Source organism: Eriocheir sinensis, chromosome 29 (genome assembly GCF_024679095.1).
Source record: "Eriocheir sinensis breed Jianghai 21 chromosome 29, ASM2467909v1, whole genome shotgun sequence".
Lineage (NCBI taxonomy): Eukaryota > Metazoa > Arthropoda > Malacostraca > Decapoda > Varunidae > Eriocheir > Eriocheir sinensis.
In genome coordinates this window covers 17,200,324-17,219,537 of record NC_066537.1, presented here as the reverse complement: position 1 = coordinate 17,219,537, position 19,214 = coordinate 17,200,324, and the positions used below count along the sequence as shown (strand labels likewise).

Here is a 19,214-nt window from a genome sequence, read left to right as displayed (position 1 = left end):
GTGTGGTTGGGCGTAAGACATTCCCATATAACATTCCTTTATTTTATGGAGAACGGGAGGAATGTGAGGGACGAGAAGAGGAATAAACAGAAGGAAGTGTACGAGTGGTATATGCCAGGGATAGCGATACAGACAAACGGGCAGATAGGAGGGACAGACGGACAGGAATGAGGAAAGCGTGATTGGGAGGTGATAAGATATTCAGTTACAAGAAGAGTGACAGGAAAACGATATGGAGGAAGAATGTAATCGGTATATGGCAATAATGGTGATGCAGACAGATAGGAGAGGAACAAGAGTGAGGAAAGCGTGATGGGTGATGACAAGATGAAGTTACAAGTGGAGTGACAGGAAAACGAGATGGAAGTGTGTGATTGGTCTATGCCAGGGGTGACGATACGAGACAGACAGGACAGGGACAGGAGTGAGGAACGCATGATATGGAGGGGATAAAAATTGAGTAACAAGTGAAATGACAGGAAAACGAGAGAGGGGATGTAGGTTTAGCCGACTTGCAGATTCGTTTTGGTATGTCTGTCTGTCCGCCTGTTTTTGTAATTCTATGTCTGTGTCTTTCATTCAGTCTGTTTGTTTATCCTAAATGAGTGATATTGCGTGAGAGGAAAATACGCAAGGGAGTGGGGTAATACGCAACATAAGAGGGGGACGACGAGGAATGGGATGGCGCAGGTTTTGTGTGAGGCACTTTGAAGGAGAAGGGAGGACACGAGATGGAAAAGGAATAACGTCGATGTATCTTCTTTTTTTTAAGGGTTGGGGGGCTACTGTGTTTATGGTGTCGTTTTACTGTATGTTGTTGTTGTTATTGTTGTTGTTCTGCTCCCTCCCTAGCTTCAGCCCCCCGCCATGTAACCCTCACCCCCTCCGCCCCTCCCCCACACCCACCCTCCCCTACATTTTCCCTTTTTCAGCTTACATTTTCATTAGTGGATAGTAACCTAGCCTTCCCTTATAGCCTTAGAGGAGATCCTAATACCTCCACTACTCACCTGCTAATGTTTCAAGGGATATAAAAAAAACTCATAACAACTTTAAACAAACGAGAATGCAAGTTAAAGGCTAAACCCTCCTTAAGCAACAACAAACCCTTGCAACTCTGCACCTCCGGAGGTCTTGGGATGATAGAGGAGATAACAAGACTGTCATAATACCAATATAACCAAGATGAACTTTTTTCTTTATCTATATTCTTAATAGTTGAGATAACAATAACAATGATGACTATAATAATAATAATAACAATAATAACTGATAATAATAATAATAATAATAATAACACTTAGTCCAAGGAGATTTTCACATATTAAGCCAAAACGTTGCTTATGAAAAAAAAAAAATTGTAGAAAGCTGCATAATATGATGTTTGATATGAAGTAGAGATAACACTGAGGAAAAAAAAATGTTAAGCATTAAGTCGCAGATGAAAATTTGCACAGCACAAGACAAAAGTAAAAGCCATGTTAGTGAAATTTCAACATAACGAAGTTGAGAATCTTCACAAAATTATACAAGCTTACCAAAAGTTGATATATTTATGTGATTGGTAAAATTACTTCATCACCTTTGTGTTGATAACTAATGAATTTCTCTCTTCCCCCCACCCCCTCACACCCCACCTGCCCCTCCCCTCCCCCTGACCCCTCTCCCCCTCCTTACCCTCACCCTACCCCCTCCACACCCCACCTGCCTCCCCCCTCCCCACCCTACCCCCTTCACACCCCACCTGTCCCTCCCCTCCCCTCCCCCTCCTTACCCTCACCCTACCCCCTCCACACCCCACCTCCCTCCCCCCATCCTCACCCTACCCCCTCCACACCCCACCTCCCTCCCCCCATCCTCACCCTACCCCATGTCTCCCCCCCTAACCCCTCTACCCCCTCCTCACCCTTCCCTCTCCCCCCCACCGTACCCTACCCCTTCCATGCCCCAACGACCTCCTCTTCCTGGCACCTCTCACCCCTCCTTACCCCCTCAATGCCCCAACTGCCCCGGCCGCCCCCCGCAGCCCCACATCCGCATCTGGGACAGCGTGAGCCTCAACACCCTCCACGTGCTGGGCATCAGTGACATCGAGCGCTCCGTGGCCTGCCTGGCATTCTCCAAGGCGGTGAGTAGTGTGTGTGTGTGTGTGTGTGTGTGTGTGTTTAAGGTAGAAAGGAAGGTAGGTATATCAGTACTTCTATGATTTGAGAGAGAGAGAGAGAGAGAGAGAGAGAGAGAGAGAGAGAGAGAGAGAGAGAGAGAGAGAGAAAGATAGAAGGTTTAGAAAGAAAGATTGAAGGTTTAGAAAGAAAGATTGAAGGTTAAGGAAAAAAGAAGGAAGGTTAAGAAAGAAAGAAGGTTAAGAAAAAAAGAAGGAAGGTTAAAAAAGAAGGTTAAGAAAGAAAGAAGAGAGAGTAGGAAAAGAAAAAAAGGAATGAGTAGAAAGAAACGAAGAAAAAATGACTGCGACGATAATGACTGGTCTCAAATTCGATTCCCGGGCGGAGTGGAAACGGATGGGCAGTCTCCTTTAATTAATCCGTCATTGTGCCCTGGGCCGGGATCCACACACCACTTACGATGTTTATGTCCTGCTTAAGGGGCTATTACACTGGGCAAATTTTCCGTGGGTCTTCAGTCAAACCACGATTTCCGCTAGCGTGGTTCTCATTTGTTTCTTCTTATTGCTGCTGATGATGATAGTGAGTAATACCGTCGTCCTTCGGTGAAATCTACCGTAGCTTTGGAAGATCGTGGACACGTCAGAAAACCACGGAAATATGAGAACCACGCCAGCGGAAATCGTGGTTTGACTTAAGATCCACGGAAAATTTGCCCAGTGTAATAGCCCCTTTACGCATTCATAAAGCTAACAACCTATAGTCTTGGAAAGTCGTCAGCGCGGCGTGTCCAGTGGCAGCCTTCAGCATCGTCCTTCAGGGCTTGGCCTCACCACATGGAAACTCAGGACCGCGTCACCCCGTCCGTGAATTTTGACATTGTAGAAAGCACGGAAAACAAGACTGAGACCTCCTTTACAAGACTGAGGTGTAGTATCCAAACTCTCTAAGGTCAGCGAATGAGAGAGAGAGGGAGGGGAGTGGAGGAAATGAGTATGTCTGCGTCCAATTTCTCTCCCCTCCCTGCAACACGCGCACGCTCCCGAGGTGTAATAAGACCGAGGAACCTTGAGGGATGTATTGTGGTGTCATTAGTGTTCCTCAGCACTTCCTGACACCCAAGGGCAGCGTCTCGAGGGCCAATTCATTCCAGCATTTGTTCCTTGCACGAGAGAGAGAGAGAGAGAGAGAGAGAGAGAGAGAGAGAGAGAGAGAGAGAGAGAGAGAGAGAGATTTGGTGAAGAGTAGTGATGTGAGGGGATGAATGGAAGGATGTTGAACTGAAGCACTACAATATAATGTAATGAGGTGCGATGCAGTACTATGATTCAGTATAAGTTTATAAGTAATGGAATGGAACAATATGCAACGTTAAGTAATGTAATGTAAACACAACTACTTCAGTATGTCAACAGATGCCTTAAAACAGGGCATGATGAAACGGAATGCATAGTGTAATAAAAATCGGGTATAGTTAAGCAAGGGCAGACTCCTTTACTGACCATTTCCATCCTTTTTTTTTTTTTAGTTTCCTGGTACTATCACATGTATCCTTAGTTGTATAATCACACTCTGTACTACCTGGGGGTTAGGATGGCATGCTCCTCCCTTCTCCTTTGTTGTTTACTTGCAACCAAAAACTATCAATCAGTCAATCTTTCCCCGGCCAGGATGGAGGCGGCCTGCTGGTGGCGGTGGACGAGGCCCCGGACCACAACATGTCTGTGTGGGACTGGTCCAGGGGAGACCGAGGCTACAAGCTACTCGAGACTAAGGTAACCACTCAGGGAACTCTCGCCCACACCTCTACCACCCTATCGCCCACACCTCTACCACCCTCTCGCCCATACCTCTACCACCCTATCGCCCACACCTCTACCACCCTATCATCTAAATACCACCAACCACGAGCAGCACCCATCTTCACACTTGATGTATATTTGATTTGTATGCACAGTCAACATCTCCACGTGAAAACCACCTCCTTTACCTTCTCAATACCTTCACTGACCTCACGCCACCTCAACTCTCACCACCACCCGCAACACAACACAAGCCTTCCATCCAGAGCACCGTTGCCAGATTATCGTACTCAGGGCTGCGTATCTACCGGTTCTCTCTCTCTCTCTCTCTCTCTCTCTCTCTCTCAAGAAACACCAATAATTCCCCATTTAAACGATAACCATATATGAAGGCGGTTATTTGGGTGATGAAAGCAGTTTTTGAGTCGGAAATCGGCAACCACAAGAGGCAGAATACGACAATCTGGCGCCGTTGAATTCCAGAGTGCCATCCTACTCACTACTACCCACAACACAACCTCAACCACACTACCATCCACAACACAACCTCTGCCATACTACCACTCACAACACAACCTCTACCACACTACCACCCACAACACAATCTCTACCACACTACCACTCACAACACAACCTCTACCACACTACCACACAACACAACCTCTACCACACTACCACCCACAACACAACCTCTACCACACTACCACCCACAACACAACCTCTACCACACTACCACACAACACAACCTCTACCACACTACCACACAACACAACCTCTACCACACTACCACCCACAACACAACCCCTACCACACTACCACCTACAACACAGCCTCTACCACACTACCACCCAGAACACAACCTCTACCACACTACCACACAACACAACCTCTACCACACTACTACTACCACCCAGAACACTACCTCTACCACACTACCACTCACAACACAACCTCTACCACACTACCACCCACAACACAACCTCTACCACACTACCACCCACAACACAACCTCTACCACACTACCACCCACAACACAACCTCTACCACACTACCACCCACAACACAACCTCTACCACACTACCACCCACAACACAACCTCTACCACACTACCACCCACAACACAACTTCTACCACACTACCACCCACAACACAACCTCTACCACACTACCACCCACAACACAACCTCTACCACACTACCACCCACTACACAACCTCAACCACACCACCACCACCCTTCCCACAACCCTCACCACCACCACCACAAGCCTTTCAACCACTACACCTACTGCAACCAATCACTCCCCACCACCACCCTTACCATACACCTTCCTACCACCCTCAATGCGCCCTTCCCCCTCCAGTGTTCAGCAGACCAGGTGCTTGCCGTGGAGTTCTCTCCGGTGGACCGCAACACGATCATCACCTGCGGCAAGAACCACATCTCCTTTTGGTCCTACGAGAGCGGCATGCTGGCCAAACGCACCGGCATCTTCGAGAACAGGGAGCGGCCCAAGTATGTCACCTCCATCTCCTTCACCGACTCTGGCAATGTCATCTCCGGGGACTCCAACGGCAACCTCCTCATCTGGCAGCGAGGTGTGTGCGCGAGGCTGTGGAGGGAAGGAGAGTGATACAGGATGAGAGAGAGAGAGAGAGAGAGAGAGAGAGAGATCATGTAGCTAGGATTGTTGCTAATGATGTGATAAGATGATAGTGATGATATAAATGACTGATGCTAATGTGTGTGTATATGTGTCTGTGTGTCCGACAGGTGGCAATACAGTGTACAAGATGGTTCGGGGCGCACACGAGGGCCCAGTGTTCTCCATTCTGGTGCAGAAGGATGGCGCCATCATCACAGGTGGCAAAGACAGCAACATCGTGGAGTGGGACCGTGACCTCGAGCGCACCGGCAACGTTATCCAGGTGAGACGCAGGTTGGGTGTATTTACCCAGTTGTTGTATGCAGGGCCTGAGCTACATTCGTGTGGTTCCGTCTCCATATCTACATTCATCTAATCTTTCCTTGAAGCTTCTTGTACTTTTTGCCTCCACTGCTTCCTCATTTAATACTTTTCAAATGCCTATGCTTCTGTGAGGACAACTGTACTTGTGTCTGATCGATAGTTCTCTTCCTCAACTTTTTCTTAAGACCTCTTAGTTTTTTGTCTCCACTTCCCCTTTTCAGCATTAGGTCATTATGTGCAAGGTAGGGGATGATGTGGGAGTGCTGTGGAGACTTGGGGTCTTAATGATGTAATGGTGAATGTAATGGTGGTGGTTGGGAGAGAGAGGCATGAGAAGTCATGGAGGCACAGAGTACTACAGGGAACGAGCTCCCACCTTCAGTGGTCCAGTGTAATAACACAATTGACTCCTTTAAAAACAAGCTTGACTGTCACTTCCTGCAGTACTCGTTTGGTGAGAACTAGGACCTTGTGCTGCCAGGTTCTCAATCAGCTTGGTGGCCGATGACATGCGTTAGACCTGCACCAGGCAACAGAAAATCAGTATTGCTTCAGCCAGTTGCAGCTGCTGAAGCTTTCCTCACCTTGTTTTGTCCAGCCATCTGCCTAATGAAGTGTCTGAAGATGAAGAAATGGATAAAACCCTTGGAGCACACACACTGGAGGATTGGGCCATGGGGCCATGGACATCAGCAGGGCTCCTCTTGTCAGCCTGGAGATCACTGGTCATCAGCTGAAGATTAGCTGGAGCCACTGATGCAGGGGTGGTGGCAGCAGTCAACACCTAGAGTGCTTTCAATGCCCCAGAGATAGGCACTGGGGATGGTAGGTTAGGCATAAATGTACCACCCAGACTTCTTGCTGATGGAGCATTTCTGGTGATGAGGCTCAGGGCAACCATCAGCTGATGAAGGCTTAAAAATATGCATTCCCATATGGCTGGACAGAGCAGCTGATGCAGGTGTAACGGGTGGTGTGGGGGAGACACATGATGGGCAGCAGCAAATCAGAGATGAGCCTGAGGCTTGAGGACCAAGGTAAAGGTTGTGCTGAACAACTACCATAATTTCCTTCATTAGGTGCCAGAGCAGTTTGGAGCCCCACGCGTGGTGACCTCAGGCCGGGGCTCCCAGCTGGTGGTGGGAACAACCCGCAACTGTGTGCTTGAGGGAACCTTCACCTTCGACATACGGCCTGTCATGCAGGTGAGGCTGTTGATAATGAACCTGCATTAATGTTGAACTGAAGAGTATGACAAACTCAAAAAACCACTCCACACTCCTCATGAACACAGCAGAGCTAACAAATTTTTTTTTTCCGTATTGACAAACACCAGCACTGAGATAATCACTCCACGATTCTCAATTTACATTAAACATCCCACAATTACTTCATGCCAACTCTTAGCATCAGTGTTCAATGCAAATGACCAGCAGTCTGATAATCACTGTGCCCTCGGCTTTGCACCTCATCACAGGGACACACTGAGGAGCTGTGGGGCCTGACGCCACACCCCAGCCACCACCAGTTCCTGACAGCCGGCTATGACCGGACCTGCTACCTTTGGGACACCATGGCCCACACTATTGTCTGGAGCAAGGATATTGGGGTAGGTATATTAGTCTTTTTTATAGCCAAACATTTCTAGACTGTTATATCATTCCACCGCTTGACAGACCAGTTATACGCAAGAAATTTTCGATTAGCAATGCAACCCAACCTCTGGTACATTGCATTTACATCTGCCCTTCAAACATTTATATGCAACTGAAGTCTTCATCACCCACTTTAGGGTATCATATAAATGCATTATTACATTCACCCTGAATCTTCTCACAATCACATCCATCACATCCTCAGGAGCCAGCCCAGTCTGCAGCATTCTCAAGCAATGGAGACATTGTGATCATCGGCACCACCAGTGGACGGTGGCTGGTGATGGATGCTGAGACCAGGGAGGTGTACTCCCAGCACCAGGATGGCAATGAGCCAATCCAGGTGGGTGTACACTAGTACATATAGGGACATGTGCCCACCAAAATGTGTTCAGTGGTGGTGTGTCGAGGTAGATAAGGAGGAAACCATTTAGAAAAGTGTGTACAGTCGTCCCTCAAATAGTACGGGGTTTAGGGACCCAGGACCCCTGTACTATTCAAAAATCTGTATAAAATTAGTGCCCACCCTAGAAATACTCCTGGGCCCATACTTATAAAGCTAACACTTCGTCTCAGGCTCGTCTCAAGAGTCCAAAACTGCCCTGTGGTGTCCTATATCCTGGGTGTTAATCTGAGACGCGGCGCGAGTAGCAAAAGCTGGTCCCGGGTGGGCAGAAATCCTGGGTCTTCGTCTGAGGCAGCGACCTTCTAATGTAAACATTACCAGGTGTTGCCAGACAGCCAGCGTGCCTCATCAAATCGTTTTACATTCAAACGCTCACTATAGTCTTACAAAACCTTATTATTATGGATATGATGTACTTCTATTCAATACTTTCACCATTTTAAAGTATCTTACCCATTAGTTTTCATATGAGATAACTGATCTCGCCGATGTTGGCAACTTTAATTTCCCCACTACCCGTGGCGGCTGGAGCCCCAGCTAGGGTGCACACTCACCTCTGAGAGGAGACATAAGTCAAACGCCTTACTTCTTTATAAGTATGGGCCCTGGGCACTCCTACGGAATCAGAGTCCCGCCTGGCTCAGCTGTTACCCACGGGCCCAAGTTGCCAGTTATGCATTTTCTGCTGCAGTCACAGTGTAGTGTTACCACGCTGGGGGTGTCGAAGGGGGTGAAGCCTCCCGTTAGAGGTTGGGATATTTAAAATTTGGTTGGAGTAGTTCAAATATGCGTCCCTTAACTATATAATATGGAGGCGTAATGTCGTATTTTGAAGGCGCGGAGTCAATCTCCACAATTACTGTTTCGTATCTTATTTCAAGTATGAATTAGAGAGCAATAGGAACTGTGGTAGAGAGTAAGAGAGAGTGTGGGTGTATGACATGGCTCGCTCGCTGACAATGTGGAAGGTAGCGTTGCCAGGATGGCTCCGTTGCCCAGTGTGGAAATATTACAGCAGAAAATGTATAACTGGCAACTTTGGCCGGCGAATAGAAGCTCACCCAGGCGGGACCCAGATTCATGTGGTATGCTCTCCCTACCGCAACTTAACTCATACCAAAACGTAACTTCTAAATCTGAATTCCTCTGCAAGGTGAATACTTTTCTCGAACGCTTTGGTGTCCATTCAGTAGGTGTTTGGCTTGTCTCTTGGGTCCCATGTTCATGTTATGTGGTAATGGAGAAGCGTTGCTGAGGTTGTGCACACACATGGATTTAGAGAAAGTGCATAGGTTTCAATCTGGCAGAACAGTGTTCCTGATTTTGTGCACACACATGGACTGAGGGGATGTGCATGGCTAGCAGTCTGGTAGAACAGTGTTGCCACTCACGCCATGGCTACTTGGTGCGACGAGTGGGAAATTTAAAAATCCTGAAAAATCTATGACAATCCGTATAAAACCGAAACCGTACTCTTTGAAACCATACTATTTGAGGGACGACTGTATTAGGATGTGTCACATAAGAATCACTTTGCCCAAGTAGATGTACCATGGTCTATGTAAGAGAAGGAAACAGGTATTGGTGTTTAATGTATTGATAGGTTTTCAAGCATGAATTAGTTTTATGTGGAGCCATCACTTGATGGAGATCTTATTACATTTCTGTAAGCTCATTGCCTATCATGGCAATGTTTGCTATACTGTATTAATTTAACTACTGCTACTGTAAAAGGGGGTGACGTTAATTCTGATACAAACATCGAGCTACAATGAGTCACTTTATATAAATTAAATGCCAGCAACCAGAAAAGACACAAATTCCCCTCACTTCAGAAAAAGATTTTTTTTGACACAGATTGCAAGAAAATGTTTACAATTGTACAATATCCTTTTATGTCCTTCATACTACTATGTATAAAGAAAAATGGGAAAAGTGGTTTCTTAATATTTCTTTCTTCATTCACTCAAGATCAAATGAAGTATTGAGAGAGAGAGAGAGAGAGAGAGAGAGAGAGAGAGAGAGAGAGAGAGAGAGAGAGAGAGAGAGAGAGAGAGAGAGAGAGGAGAGAGAGAGAGAGAGAGAGAGAGAGAGAGAGAGAGAGAGAGAGAGAGAGAGAGAGAGAGAGAGAGAGAGAGAGAGAGAGAGAGAGAGAGAGAGAGAGAGAGAGAGAGAGAGAGAGAGAGAGAGAGAGAGAGAGAGAGAGAGGAGAGAGAGAGAGAGAGAGAGAGAGAGAGAGAGAGAGAGAGAGAGGAGAGAGAGAGATAGAGAGAGAGATAGAGAGAGAGAGAGAGAGAGAGAGAGAGAGAGAGAGAGAGAGAGAGAGAGAGAGAGAGAGAGAGAGAGAGAGAGAATGAATGAATGAATGAATGAATGAATGAATATGCACACATCTCACCAACACAGTAATGTCACTCACTCTTCCCTCCAGGTCCTCAAGTTCTCCCCCAACGCTCAGTACCTGGCCGTGGGCTCCCGTGACAACAACATCTACGTTTACCAAGTGTCTGAGGATGGCCGCAAGTACTCCAGGGTGGGCCGCTGCCAGGTGAGTGCATGTGCATGTGTGTATGTTTGTGCGTATGTTGGGGGGGTTGAATAAAATTGAAAACGCCTCCCTTCTTCAATTAGCTCCTGCCTGCAAGCTGGTGTGGTGTGATTCCCTTCCCATATGAAGGGCTCTCTTGTGAATTTTTCCACTTTTATCTCACATCTAGTGGAGTCCCCCATCCACCCCACCCTTTCAGTACGTTGCCTTTCAAGAACTAGCTCATAAAAAATTAACATTTTTTTTTTATACATTTTGAAATTATTTTGAGGAGCAAGACGAGATGGTGATTAATTTCTACAAGCTTGTTAGCGGTAAGCTCCTCTGTGGTGCAGTGATTGGAGTGCCGAGCTACAAATCCACAGACTTGAGTTTGAATCCTGGCCCGGGCAGTCATCGTGCACTTCACCCAGCTGTTCATCCTCCCTTGCGGGCTGGTATGTGGGCACCCGGGGAAAATAAACTGTGGTAACACAGCTGTCACACTGGCCCTGTGTGCCAGGGTAATGGGCTCTTCGTACCACAGGGTCAAGGACCAAATTGAATGTGACAAGAGATGAGCTCTGAGGTCATGCACAGCTATAGCATATGCACTAAAATTTACTTTTATTAGCAGTGCCAGTATGGGTCCAAAATTCAAATTTACCAATGTGAGCTGTTACTACGTTCTCAACGTTTATGCCATTGTCAATCAGCTATCTATTATCAAATGGTAACTTTCTCTCTGAAGCCATAAACTACATATTTTTTACACACACACACACACAAAAAAAAACTTAAACAGCTCAAAATAAAAACAAAATGACAAGGTATGCCGCCAGAATGAAGCTGTCCTCCTAAAGCTGTGCATCCCTCAGACCTGAAGCCATACAAATGAAACCAAGTTTGAAATACAATCAGTTTGATAAAGCAAAAAGTTAGAGCACACACTCAGTTGTGCATTGTGTCCTCGCTCACCTGTCTCTTTGGCCCTTGAGTCAGTGGTGGGACAGTTTATAAACCAGGACACCAGACAAGTGTGACATCTGGGTTACCATGGTTTACTTTCCCATGCTACACTAGTTCCCCATTTACTGACCGACCAAAAAGGGAGGATGAAGCACTGGGTGAGGTGCTTGTCAACTGCCATGGCCAAGACCAAACCTCGCCTCACAGGTTCGTAGCTAGGCGTGCTAAGGGTCGTATTACAAGATATTTCGCCTCCCAAAAACACATATCTGACAAGGTCGTATTACAAGATATTTCGCCTCCCAAAAACACATATCTGACAAGGTCGTATTACAAGATATTTCGCCTCCCAAAAACACATATCTGACAAGGCTTTCGTAAGAGTTGTGGGCATTTCCAGGAGTAGTTTTATGAGCTTGGTGGTAGTTTGACCCTTCTTCTGTATCGTGAACCTCAAGAAACACTCATTAGTACCCGACTGACCCACTCTTTGGCCTTTAGAAATAGATGATGTGAGAAGCGAAAGTGTCTTGTAATGCCGACCTAAGTATTATAGCAAAGAGGCACATTACTAAGGAGGACAAAAAGATTATTAATGTTTCTTAAAAGCTAAGCATAACTTTCTAGCTTTCTAAGATGTAAAACTCATGTCCTTGTAAATAGGCTAATCCATCCAGTCTCAAGGTTTTTGACATCACAAAATAGAACTATAAGTGTATCTTACTAGTAAGTGAACGACAAAATACTAATACATAAGAATTCAGATATTCATGCCACAACATTATGGTATCTCTCTTACCTTCCACCACCCCAAGCACCCTCAACATGTACCTTCTTTAATTACATGCTAACAAAGACAAAACCGAGGAAGGCGAGGTACCAAACCATGCCTCCAGTGGTAAGCCGTGTGTGTGAGAGAGAGAGAGAGAGAGAGAGAGAGAGAGATTTACTATGGTCTGACCACGTGGCACTGGCCATCACCCTCCCCAACTGATCTTGGAGCTCACAATTAACGGATCTCAGCACGGGTGAAACCTCACAGCCACACACACCCGGTAGGCGGAACACAACCCCCAACTGACACCCAGCACCCATTCACTGCAGGGTGGACAGGGGGCATGGATGAAAGGAGACTGCCCATCTGTCTCCACTGCAACCAGGAAATCAAACCTGAACCTCTTTGTTTTGAGGCAAGAGCATCACCATTTTACTACAGAGCTCCTTTTAAGTGTGTGTGTGTGTGTGTGTGTGTGTGTGTGTGTGTGTGTGTGTGTGTGTGTAATTCACCACGGCCTGATCACGAGTTGGACTCGCTTTCGCCAGCAGGTACCCTCCCGACACGAGCAAGTACATGCTCATTATTGTAGATCTCTGGGTACTGCCAGGACCTCACACACCCCATCCCCCTTGCTCAAGGGGGGACAGTAACCACTCCTAGTCAACAGAAAGAATCCAGCCTGAGCGGGGCTCAAACCACCGCCTGTTTGGTCGTGAAGCCTTGCAGCGCGGTGTTCTAGCCGATTGAGCTACCGGAGGTGTGTGTGTGTGTGTGTGTGTGTGTGTGTGTGTGTGTGTTCTAAAGGTTATGGTTAATATAATGGGTATTCCCGGTCTCTTCTCAGGGTCACTCCAGCTTTGTGACTCATCTGGACTGGTCAACAGACAGCCAATTTCTTCAGTCCAACTCTGGAGACTATGAACTGCTGTTTTGTAAGTACCAAGTGATAACTTTATTCAGACTCTTGATGCCTCAGGGCACGCCAAGGGATAAAACAATGGGCAAATTGCTTGCATATTGACCCCTAATATTGACACTGTGAGAAGATTCCATACATCAGATTTAAATTTAAAGTTCATGTCTTGGCACTGATAAATATTTAACTTCTCAATTTTTGCAACAGGGATGCTTCTTCAGATCAATTATGATGGATTTTTGCAAAACTGTGAGAAGATTGTTTTTGCTGCTGTTTGTTAGCAGGACAATGCAAAAACTAAAAACCGAAGCTCAGTGAAACTAGAAGGAAAGATGTTACATGGACCAAGAAAGAAACTATTTCATATGGGAAACATCTGATAAAAACTGGTTGAATGATAGCAAATGAATGATAAAAATTTAATAAATCAATGAGTGGTTAGCTGAAGGAGCTCACCCCTTTCCTGATAAAATGCAATAAAAGTGTACTTTTAATGGGCTCAAAAAAAACACCAGCCCAATTTTCATAAAACTTAGTGGAAGGGCGTACCACAGGCCAAGGAAGAACCCATCAAATTTTGGATTGCATCTAACCTACAGTGCCATTTTTCAATAAGTAAAACTGGCACTGTGGGACATTTTGGCCCTTGGTAAAGGTCTGGAGTCTCTTGACTGAACTGCTTTATCAACAAGCTCTTGCTTGAGAAATAAAGTTTAAAATAATGGTTGTCTTGAGTACTCAGCTGCCCAATGACTATGAGGAATGGGTACAGATTGAGCATGAAGCTGTGTTTGCGACAGTGATCTTCTTTTATTTTGACTAATCTCTTTCAAATTGCCACTTATAATCTAATAGTTTCCTTTATTTGTTTTGGAGAAAGGGTTGAAATGAACTGCACAACAGACTTTCATATCCTGCAGGGAATGCTGGTCTGTGCCGTCAAATAGTGCAGACGTCCCAGATGAGGGACGTGGAGTGGGCCACCAGCTCGTGCACCCTCACATTCAACACACTGGGCATCTGGCCTGAGGGAGCAGACGGGACAGACGTCAACGCCTGCACCAGGGCCAACAACACCCCTGTCTTGGCTACTGGGGATGACTTCGGCAAAGTGAAGGTGTTCAGCAACCCAGCCTGCCACCAAAAGGTGAGATGTGGAGGGTGGTGGCAGTGGTGGTGGTGAAACACAAGTAAAGCTCTGGGAGTATGCTGTTTGGAGGACGTTCCAGTGTTACCACCTACACATCCGTACGAGTATCTCATTTCAACTCTCCATGGCACTTCTTGCACACTTCAATACATCTTTTTATGCTTATTGGTGATCCTTCTCTCAAGAAGGTCTCAACAGTTTTCTCCTGTTTCCTGTTATGACCCCCTTTCCTCCATATTCTCATATGCTCTTCCATCACCATCATCTTGAGCCCATTGCTATATTATAGTCCATTGCAGGACAAAGGCCTTTCCCAGGGTTATCCATCTCTTTCTGTGTGATGTGAAGTATACCATGCTGTGGCAGCCAGTGCTCTCATTTCATCTTCCCATTTGGTCCTCTTTGTCCTGAATTCTCTCACAAATTTCAAATACGTAGTACTCATTATCCTCCCTCTTTCCTCACACAGGCCCGCTGCCTAGAGTATGGCGGTCACAGCAGCCATGTGACAGCTATTGGCTTCCTCCATGATGACTCGCGCCTCATATCTACTGGCGGGCGAGACACAGCAGTCATGCAGTGGGTGGTGAACACAACCCCGGCCTCCTCCTCTTCCTCTCAGCATTAAGGGAGACTGCAGAAAGTGGGAGGAGTCTCCCTTGCACCTCAGACAGATGCCTGTGTAGCGCAATATATTTTTTCCAGGACAGTCAAATGCAATTGTATATATTTGGATGTTAGCTGAAGTTTTAGTAGTTTGTTACTCATCCACTGCTATATTTTTTGAACAAATGGAATACATACATAGCTTTTCTATAATGTGTGAGATGAGAACAGAGGAGAGACTGTGTATACGTCCATTCCATAGAATGAAGTGATGTGAGCTATTCAGAGGCTTGGAGGAAGGCTTTCAGAATCCTGATTCTCCAGGGCTCCTGCCTGTAGTTTAGTCATTAATGAGGTTGTGAGGCCACACCAGTAGGTACAGCTGGCTTCTTGCCACTCTAGGGTTTGAGCGGCACGTAGCTTGGCTTACATCTAGCTGGAAATCCGTCTATTTTTTTTCTCCTCCTCCTCCTTCCTCCTCCCCACTGTTTTCTTTATCTCTGTCTTCCCTTCCTCTTTCTGCCTACTTCCAGCATCCATCGGACTCCATGGTCTTCCTTGTCTCTGGAGGATGTGATGACACAGCACTGCTGGTCCCTGAGGTCAGGTGCTGGGCAGGAATTTGGTGTCTCCCATATTGATCCCTGAGACACATCCCTGATAGGAGGAACTAATGAACTCTTCTATACATTCAACTTATGATTGTATTATTTGATAAAACTTTGGGGGAGACATACAACATGAACTATGAATTGTATTATCTGAAACCAATCACAATTGTGGAAAATAAGGAGCATGAAAATTAAAGTGAGGAAGTTTTGAAAAAAAACTGTGTGGCTCTTGTGCCTGCCTTGGCAAAGAGCAGCTTCCTTATAAATGGACGAGTGTAATGGTTTCTCTTTCATCCTTTTTCTTTCCTGCAAGTAGAATTATAATACAAGTGATGAACTTTAGTTCATCCATTTTCTTCTGTTTTCACTGATTATTCTAACTTCTATTCTGGATGAAAAAATAAGGAGGGAAAGAAATCTAATCTCCTTTCAGTATTATGAGGCCTCCCTCGTCCACACACCCGCAGCTGTAGGGTGGCTTGTGCTTCTCATATGTTCTGGAAGGAACTTTGTGATGCGTCAACTTTTTTCATGAATATCATTTGTTTCTAGGTATGAGGAGCATGTCTCCAAGGCACAACAGTAGGCTACGAAGATTTTTTATTATATATTTTATTGTTGCTAAATTTCTCTTGATTAAAATGAAAGGAATAAAAATTCCCATGTGAGACATTATTTTTGTCAGTAAATTGTCATTGATTATAAAGTTACTAAAGCTCCTTTGCAAAGTGTTTTAGTTGTGTTTTCAACTGTCTCCAGGAGCAAGAACAGAGCTTGTTAAGGTAACTGATTTCTTGAACTGCAGCGCACCCATCGCCAGAGTGGCCACAAACACCATCTGTAATGCCATTCCTTCTCCACCACCACCATCAGCCACACTATCCTTGCCATCACCAGCCACACCACTCCTATGATCATTACCACCTTTGCTGGACTATCATAAACACCAACCACACCATGTCATGCCACCCTTGTCAAACCCCAAACACAACCACCATTCTCATCACTCTCACCACACCATTGCTGCACTACCCACAAGGCTTGCCATCACCTACCCCACCTCCTGTATTGCATACTAACTATACCACACCACACAGTAGTTATAAAACAAAACTGTACTACATCACCAGCTATACCATCATCATCTGTTTAATGGCAGATTTTCCCACAATCTTTTATGAGGTTAGACGGTCAATGACAACATTTTTGCATTCATCTTTGTATGTAAAAGTTAATGGGAGCATACGCTATAGCTGTGGTGTAACCTCCAGGCTACTACAGTTTACCTTCCCCAGTTACCCATGTATCGACCATTCTGAAAGGAAGGATGAACAGCTGGGTGGGCTGCATGCCTACTGCTGAGGCCAGGATGCAAACCCCGGCCCACAGACTTGTAGGTAGAGACACTAACCACTGCACAGCAGAGGCGCTAAATGTAGCAGGGTCTGCCAGTTTTTGACTAAGGGCCTAGGGTGATTGCCTACCATGACTAATGAGCACCACCTGCCCAGGTTTGTAGTCGGGAAGTGGATCGCCTACCATGGGTGATAAGCCCCACCCGCCTGGGTATGTACTCAATGTCGTTCCTCTCCTAGATGGATTGCCTGTCATGGCTATGAGCCCCATCCACCCAGGTTGGATTGGTGAAGTGGCAGGGCATGTCCACACATTGGCGGGTCATGCACACAACACCTCTGGGGCTCCAACCTGCACTGAGATCCTCCACAGATTTAGCCTGGGACCACAAGGTACCGAGGGTGTCATGGGGAGGCACACTGAAGGTCTAGCCAAGGAAGAGGCTGTGTACTGGCAGGAAAGACTTCCACACTCTGCCTTTTTCTTTTTGCCAGAGCTATCCGGTGGCTGCAGCTGAAAGCAAGAGATGGCAAGCAATCACCTACCTCACTACAGCACTAGATGCATTCCCTGTCCTGCTATGGAGGCTCACCCTCAGCTATACCACATGTCATCATTATTTATGCATTATACCTTCCAAACAAACAACCAAGAGTCATTTCATCCATTACGGTTTACACTGCATGAAGCATCCTTTACTTCAGGCACGTTCACAGCATCCTTAAAAGATAACATTTCTGACAACCTTTGGGAGAAGTTAATTTTTCGTCAATAAATATTCTAAATATAGCCATTTTGAAGAGACACTTTTCTTTCCACCTTGTCCCTCTTGCCCGCTACCACTGGTTATTTCACCTATTCACCATTCACACACTGTCATTCAATTACTCTATACTTATTCAACCTTCCCTTTACATAAACTTTCTGCCCTTTTCTCTTATTCTTACAATGTCGATCCCTTCACACAAATAACCCATCCATCCACTGCCTCATCCACACTGCCATTCCATGGCCCATTTCTCAATCTGCACCTTGTTATCCACCCATTCTGAATAAATACATGCCTTATAAATACCTTTCTAGTACTAGTACTTATCTCCACCTGTTCAATATGGGTGACCACTCTACATCTTCACCATGCAGCACTCACCTATATAGAACAAGTGACCACATCTTAACTTCCCTTTGACCTGTGTAACCTCCCCATTCCACAAGTCATCCACCCAACCATCCTGCAACAACTAACTCCTCCCAGTCTTTGTTCATCCAACGTCCAAAGTGTACGCCTGCCTTGGAAGAGAGTAGTGAAGTAGAGCCTAGTGGAGCAGCCTCACTGTATCCTTGTTTGCTGAGGCATAACTAGATCATACTTTGTAAGATTAAAAAAAGTATTAACAACTGAAGTGGAACAAACAAACCAAGCAGACAAAAACAAGCACAAGCTGTAGTGTTATGGTAAGGAAGACAGTTTTCTATTTAGTGCAGTCTTTGTCAAGTTGTTTATACAAATTTATTAGTCTTCTCTGTGTTTGTTTGTTATTCTTTTTATAGTGAAGCAGTCTGATTAGAATGTAAATAGTGAGGTTCAGTCCAGTAACCAAAGTTTAAAATATATTACCTGTAACTGCTGCATTGGAATTTTTACTTACCCTTGACCCAAGTTTTGTACCACTTTCACATAGTGTATTTACCTAGCTTTTTATACCTGCCTGGGCCATACTTGAGTGGTCGTCTCCATATCTATTATTTTCGTGTCTTTAAACTTTTTTTTAATTTTTTTACGTGTACGCCTATAGCGCAGGTAGGCTTTTCTTGAGGGGTCTAGATGGTAGTCTGCCCCAGCCCGTCATGGTGCAGGCAAGTGTTTATAGTGGCGCCATCTTCTTAAACTGTTTGACACTCTTTGTCATCACAACTTCTTCCCCCAATACACTCCCAACATCTATCACGCTATACAGAAAGCTGAATATCATGACTTTATTTTTGGAAGGGGGGTGTTGCTTATAGTGCCATTAGGCTGTCTAGAGGGGCTTCTTGGGCAATCCCAGTCCATTCATGGCACAGGCAATTTTATTTATAGTGGCTACTGTGATGTATGACTCTTGCTCGACCGACACTTCATTGAACTTAATATTAACGAGTAGAAATGCAACGTTTTGGAGCCATCTGATTAATGTAGAATCGCTTAGGTTTAAGGACAGACCACCTAGTCTGGACCATGGGGTCTGTGTGGTCTGATTTTCTTTCTAAATCTTTATAAATCTCTCTCTCTCTCTCTCTCTCTCTCTCTCTCTCTCTCTCTCTCTCTCTCTCTCTCTCTCTCTCTCTCTCTCTCTCTCTTGCCTCAA

The 19,214-nt window shown here is 45.6% G+C and overlaps 1 protein-coding gene and 1 long non-coding RNA gene across 22 annotated transcripts in view; one reads left to right on the top strand and one right to left on the bottom strand.

Moving 5' to 3' along the window:
- LOC127005210 (echinoderm microtubule-associated protein-like 2) overlaps nt 1-18,498 on the top strand; it is a 137,015-nt gene extending 118,517 nt beyond the window's left edge. For all 19 annotated transcript variants that reach the window (XM_050873924.1, XM_050873921.1, XM_050873920.1 and 16 more), the window contains 11 exons: nt 2,027-2,128; nt 3,794-3,898; nt 5,287-5,521; nt 5,697-5,851; nt 6,972-7,097; nt 7,370-7,501; nt 7,753-7,890; nt 10,385-10,501; nt 13,072-13,159; nt 14,064-14,290; nt 14,763-18,498. In XM_050873924.1, the coding sequence (XP_050729881.1) occupies nt 2,027-2,128; nt 3,794-3,898; nt 5,287-5,521; nt 5,697-5,851; nt 6,972-7,097; nt 7,370-7,501; nt 7,753-7,890; nt 10,385-10,501; nt 13,072-13,159; nt 14,064-14,290; nt 14,763-14,921 (1,584 nt within the window). In that variant the 3' untranslated portion in view covers nt 14,922-18,498. The remainder of the gene's footprint in view (nt 1-2,026; nt 2,129-3,793; nt 3,899-5,286; nt 5,522-5,696; nt 5,852-6,971; nt 7,098-7,369; nt 7,502-7,752; nt 7,891-10,384; nt 10,502-13,071; nt 13,160-14,063; nt 14,291-14,762) is intronic.
- On the bottom strand, nt 3,821-5,280 carry LOC127005213 (uncharacterized). 3 transcript variants are annotated; one of them, XR_007758375.1, is made up of 4 exons: nt 4,848-5,280; nt 4,587-4,644; nt 3,997-4,443; nt 3,821-3,950 (listed from the first exon to the last, which is right to left on the bottom strand). It is a non-coding gene; the product is annotated as an uncharacterized LOC127005213 (long non-coding RNA). The 3 variants fall into 3 exon arrangements; XR_007758376.1 differs by having other exon boundaries at nt 3,921-4,443; nt 4,877-5,280; XR_007758377.1 differs by having other exon boundaries at nt 3,921-4,427; nt 4,593-4,644; nt 4,877-5,280.
- Nucleotides 18,499-19,214: the final 716 nt, after the last annotated feature.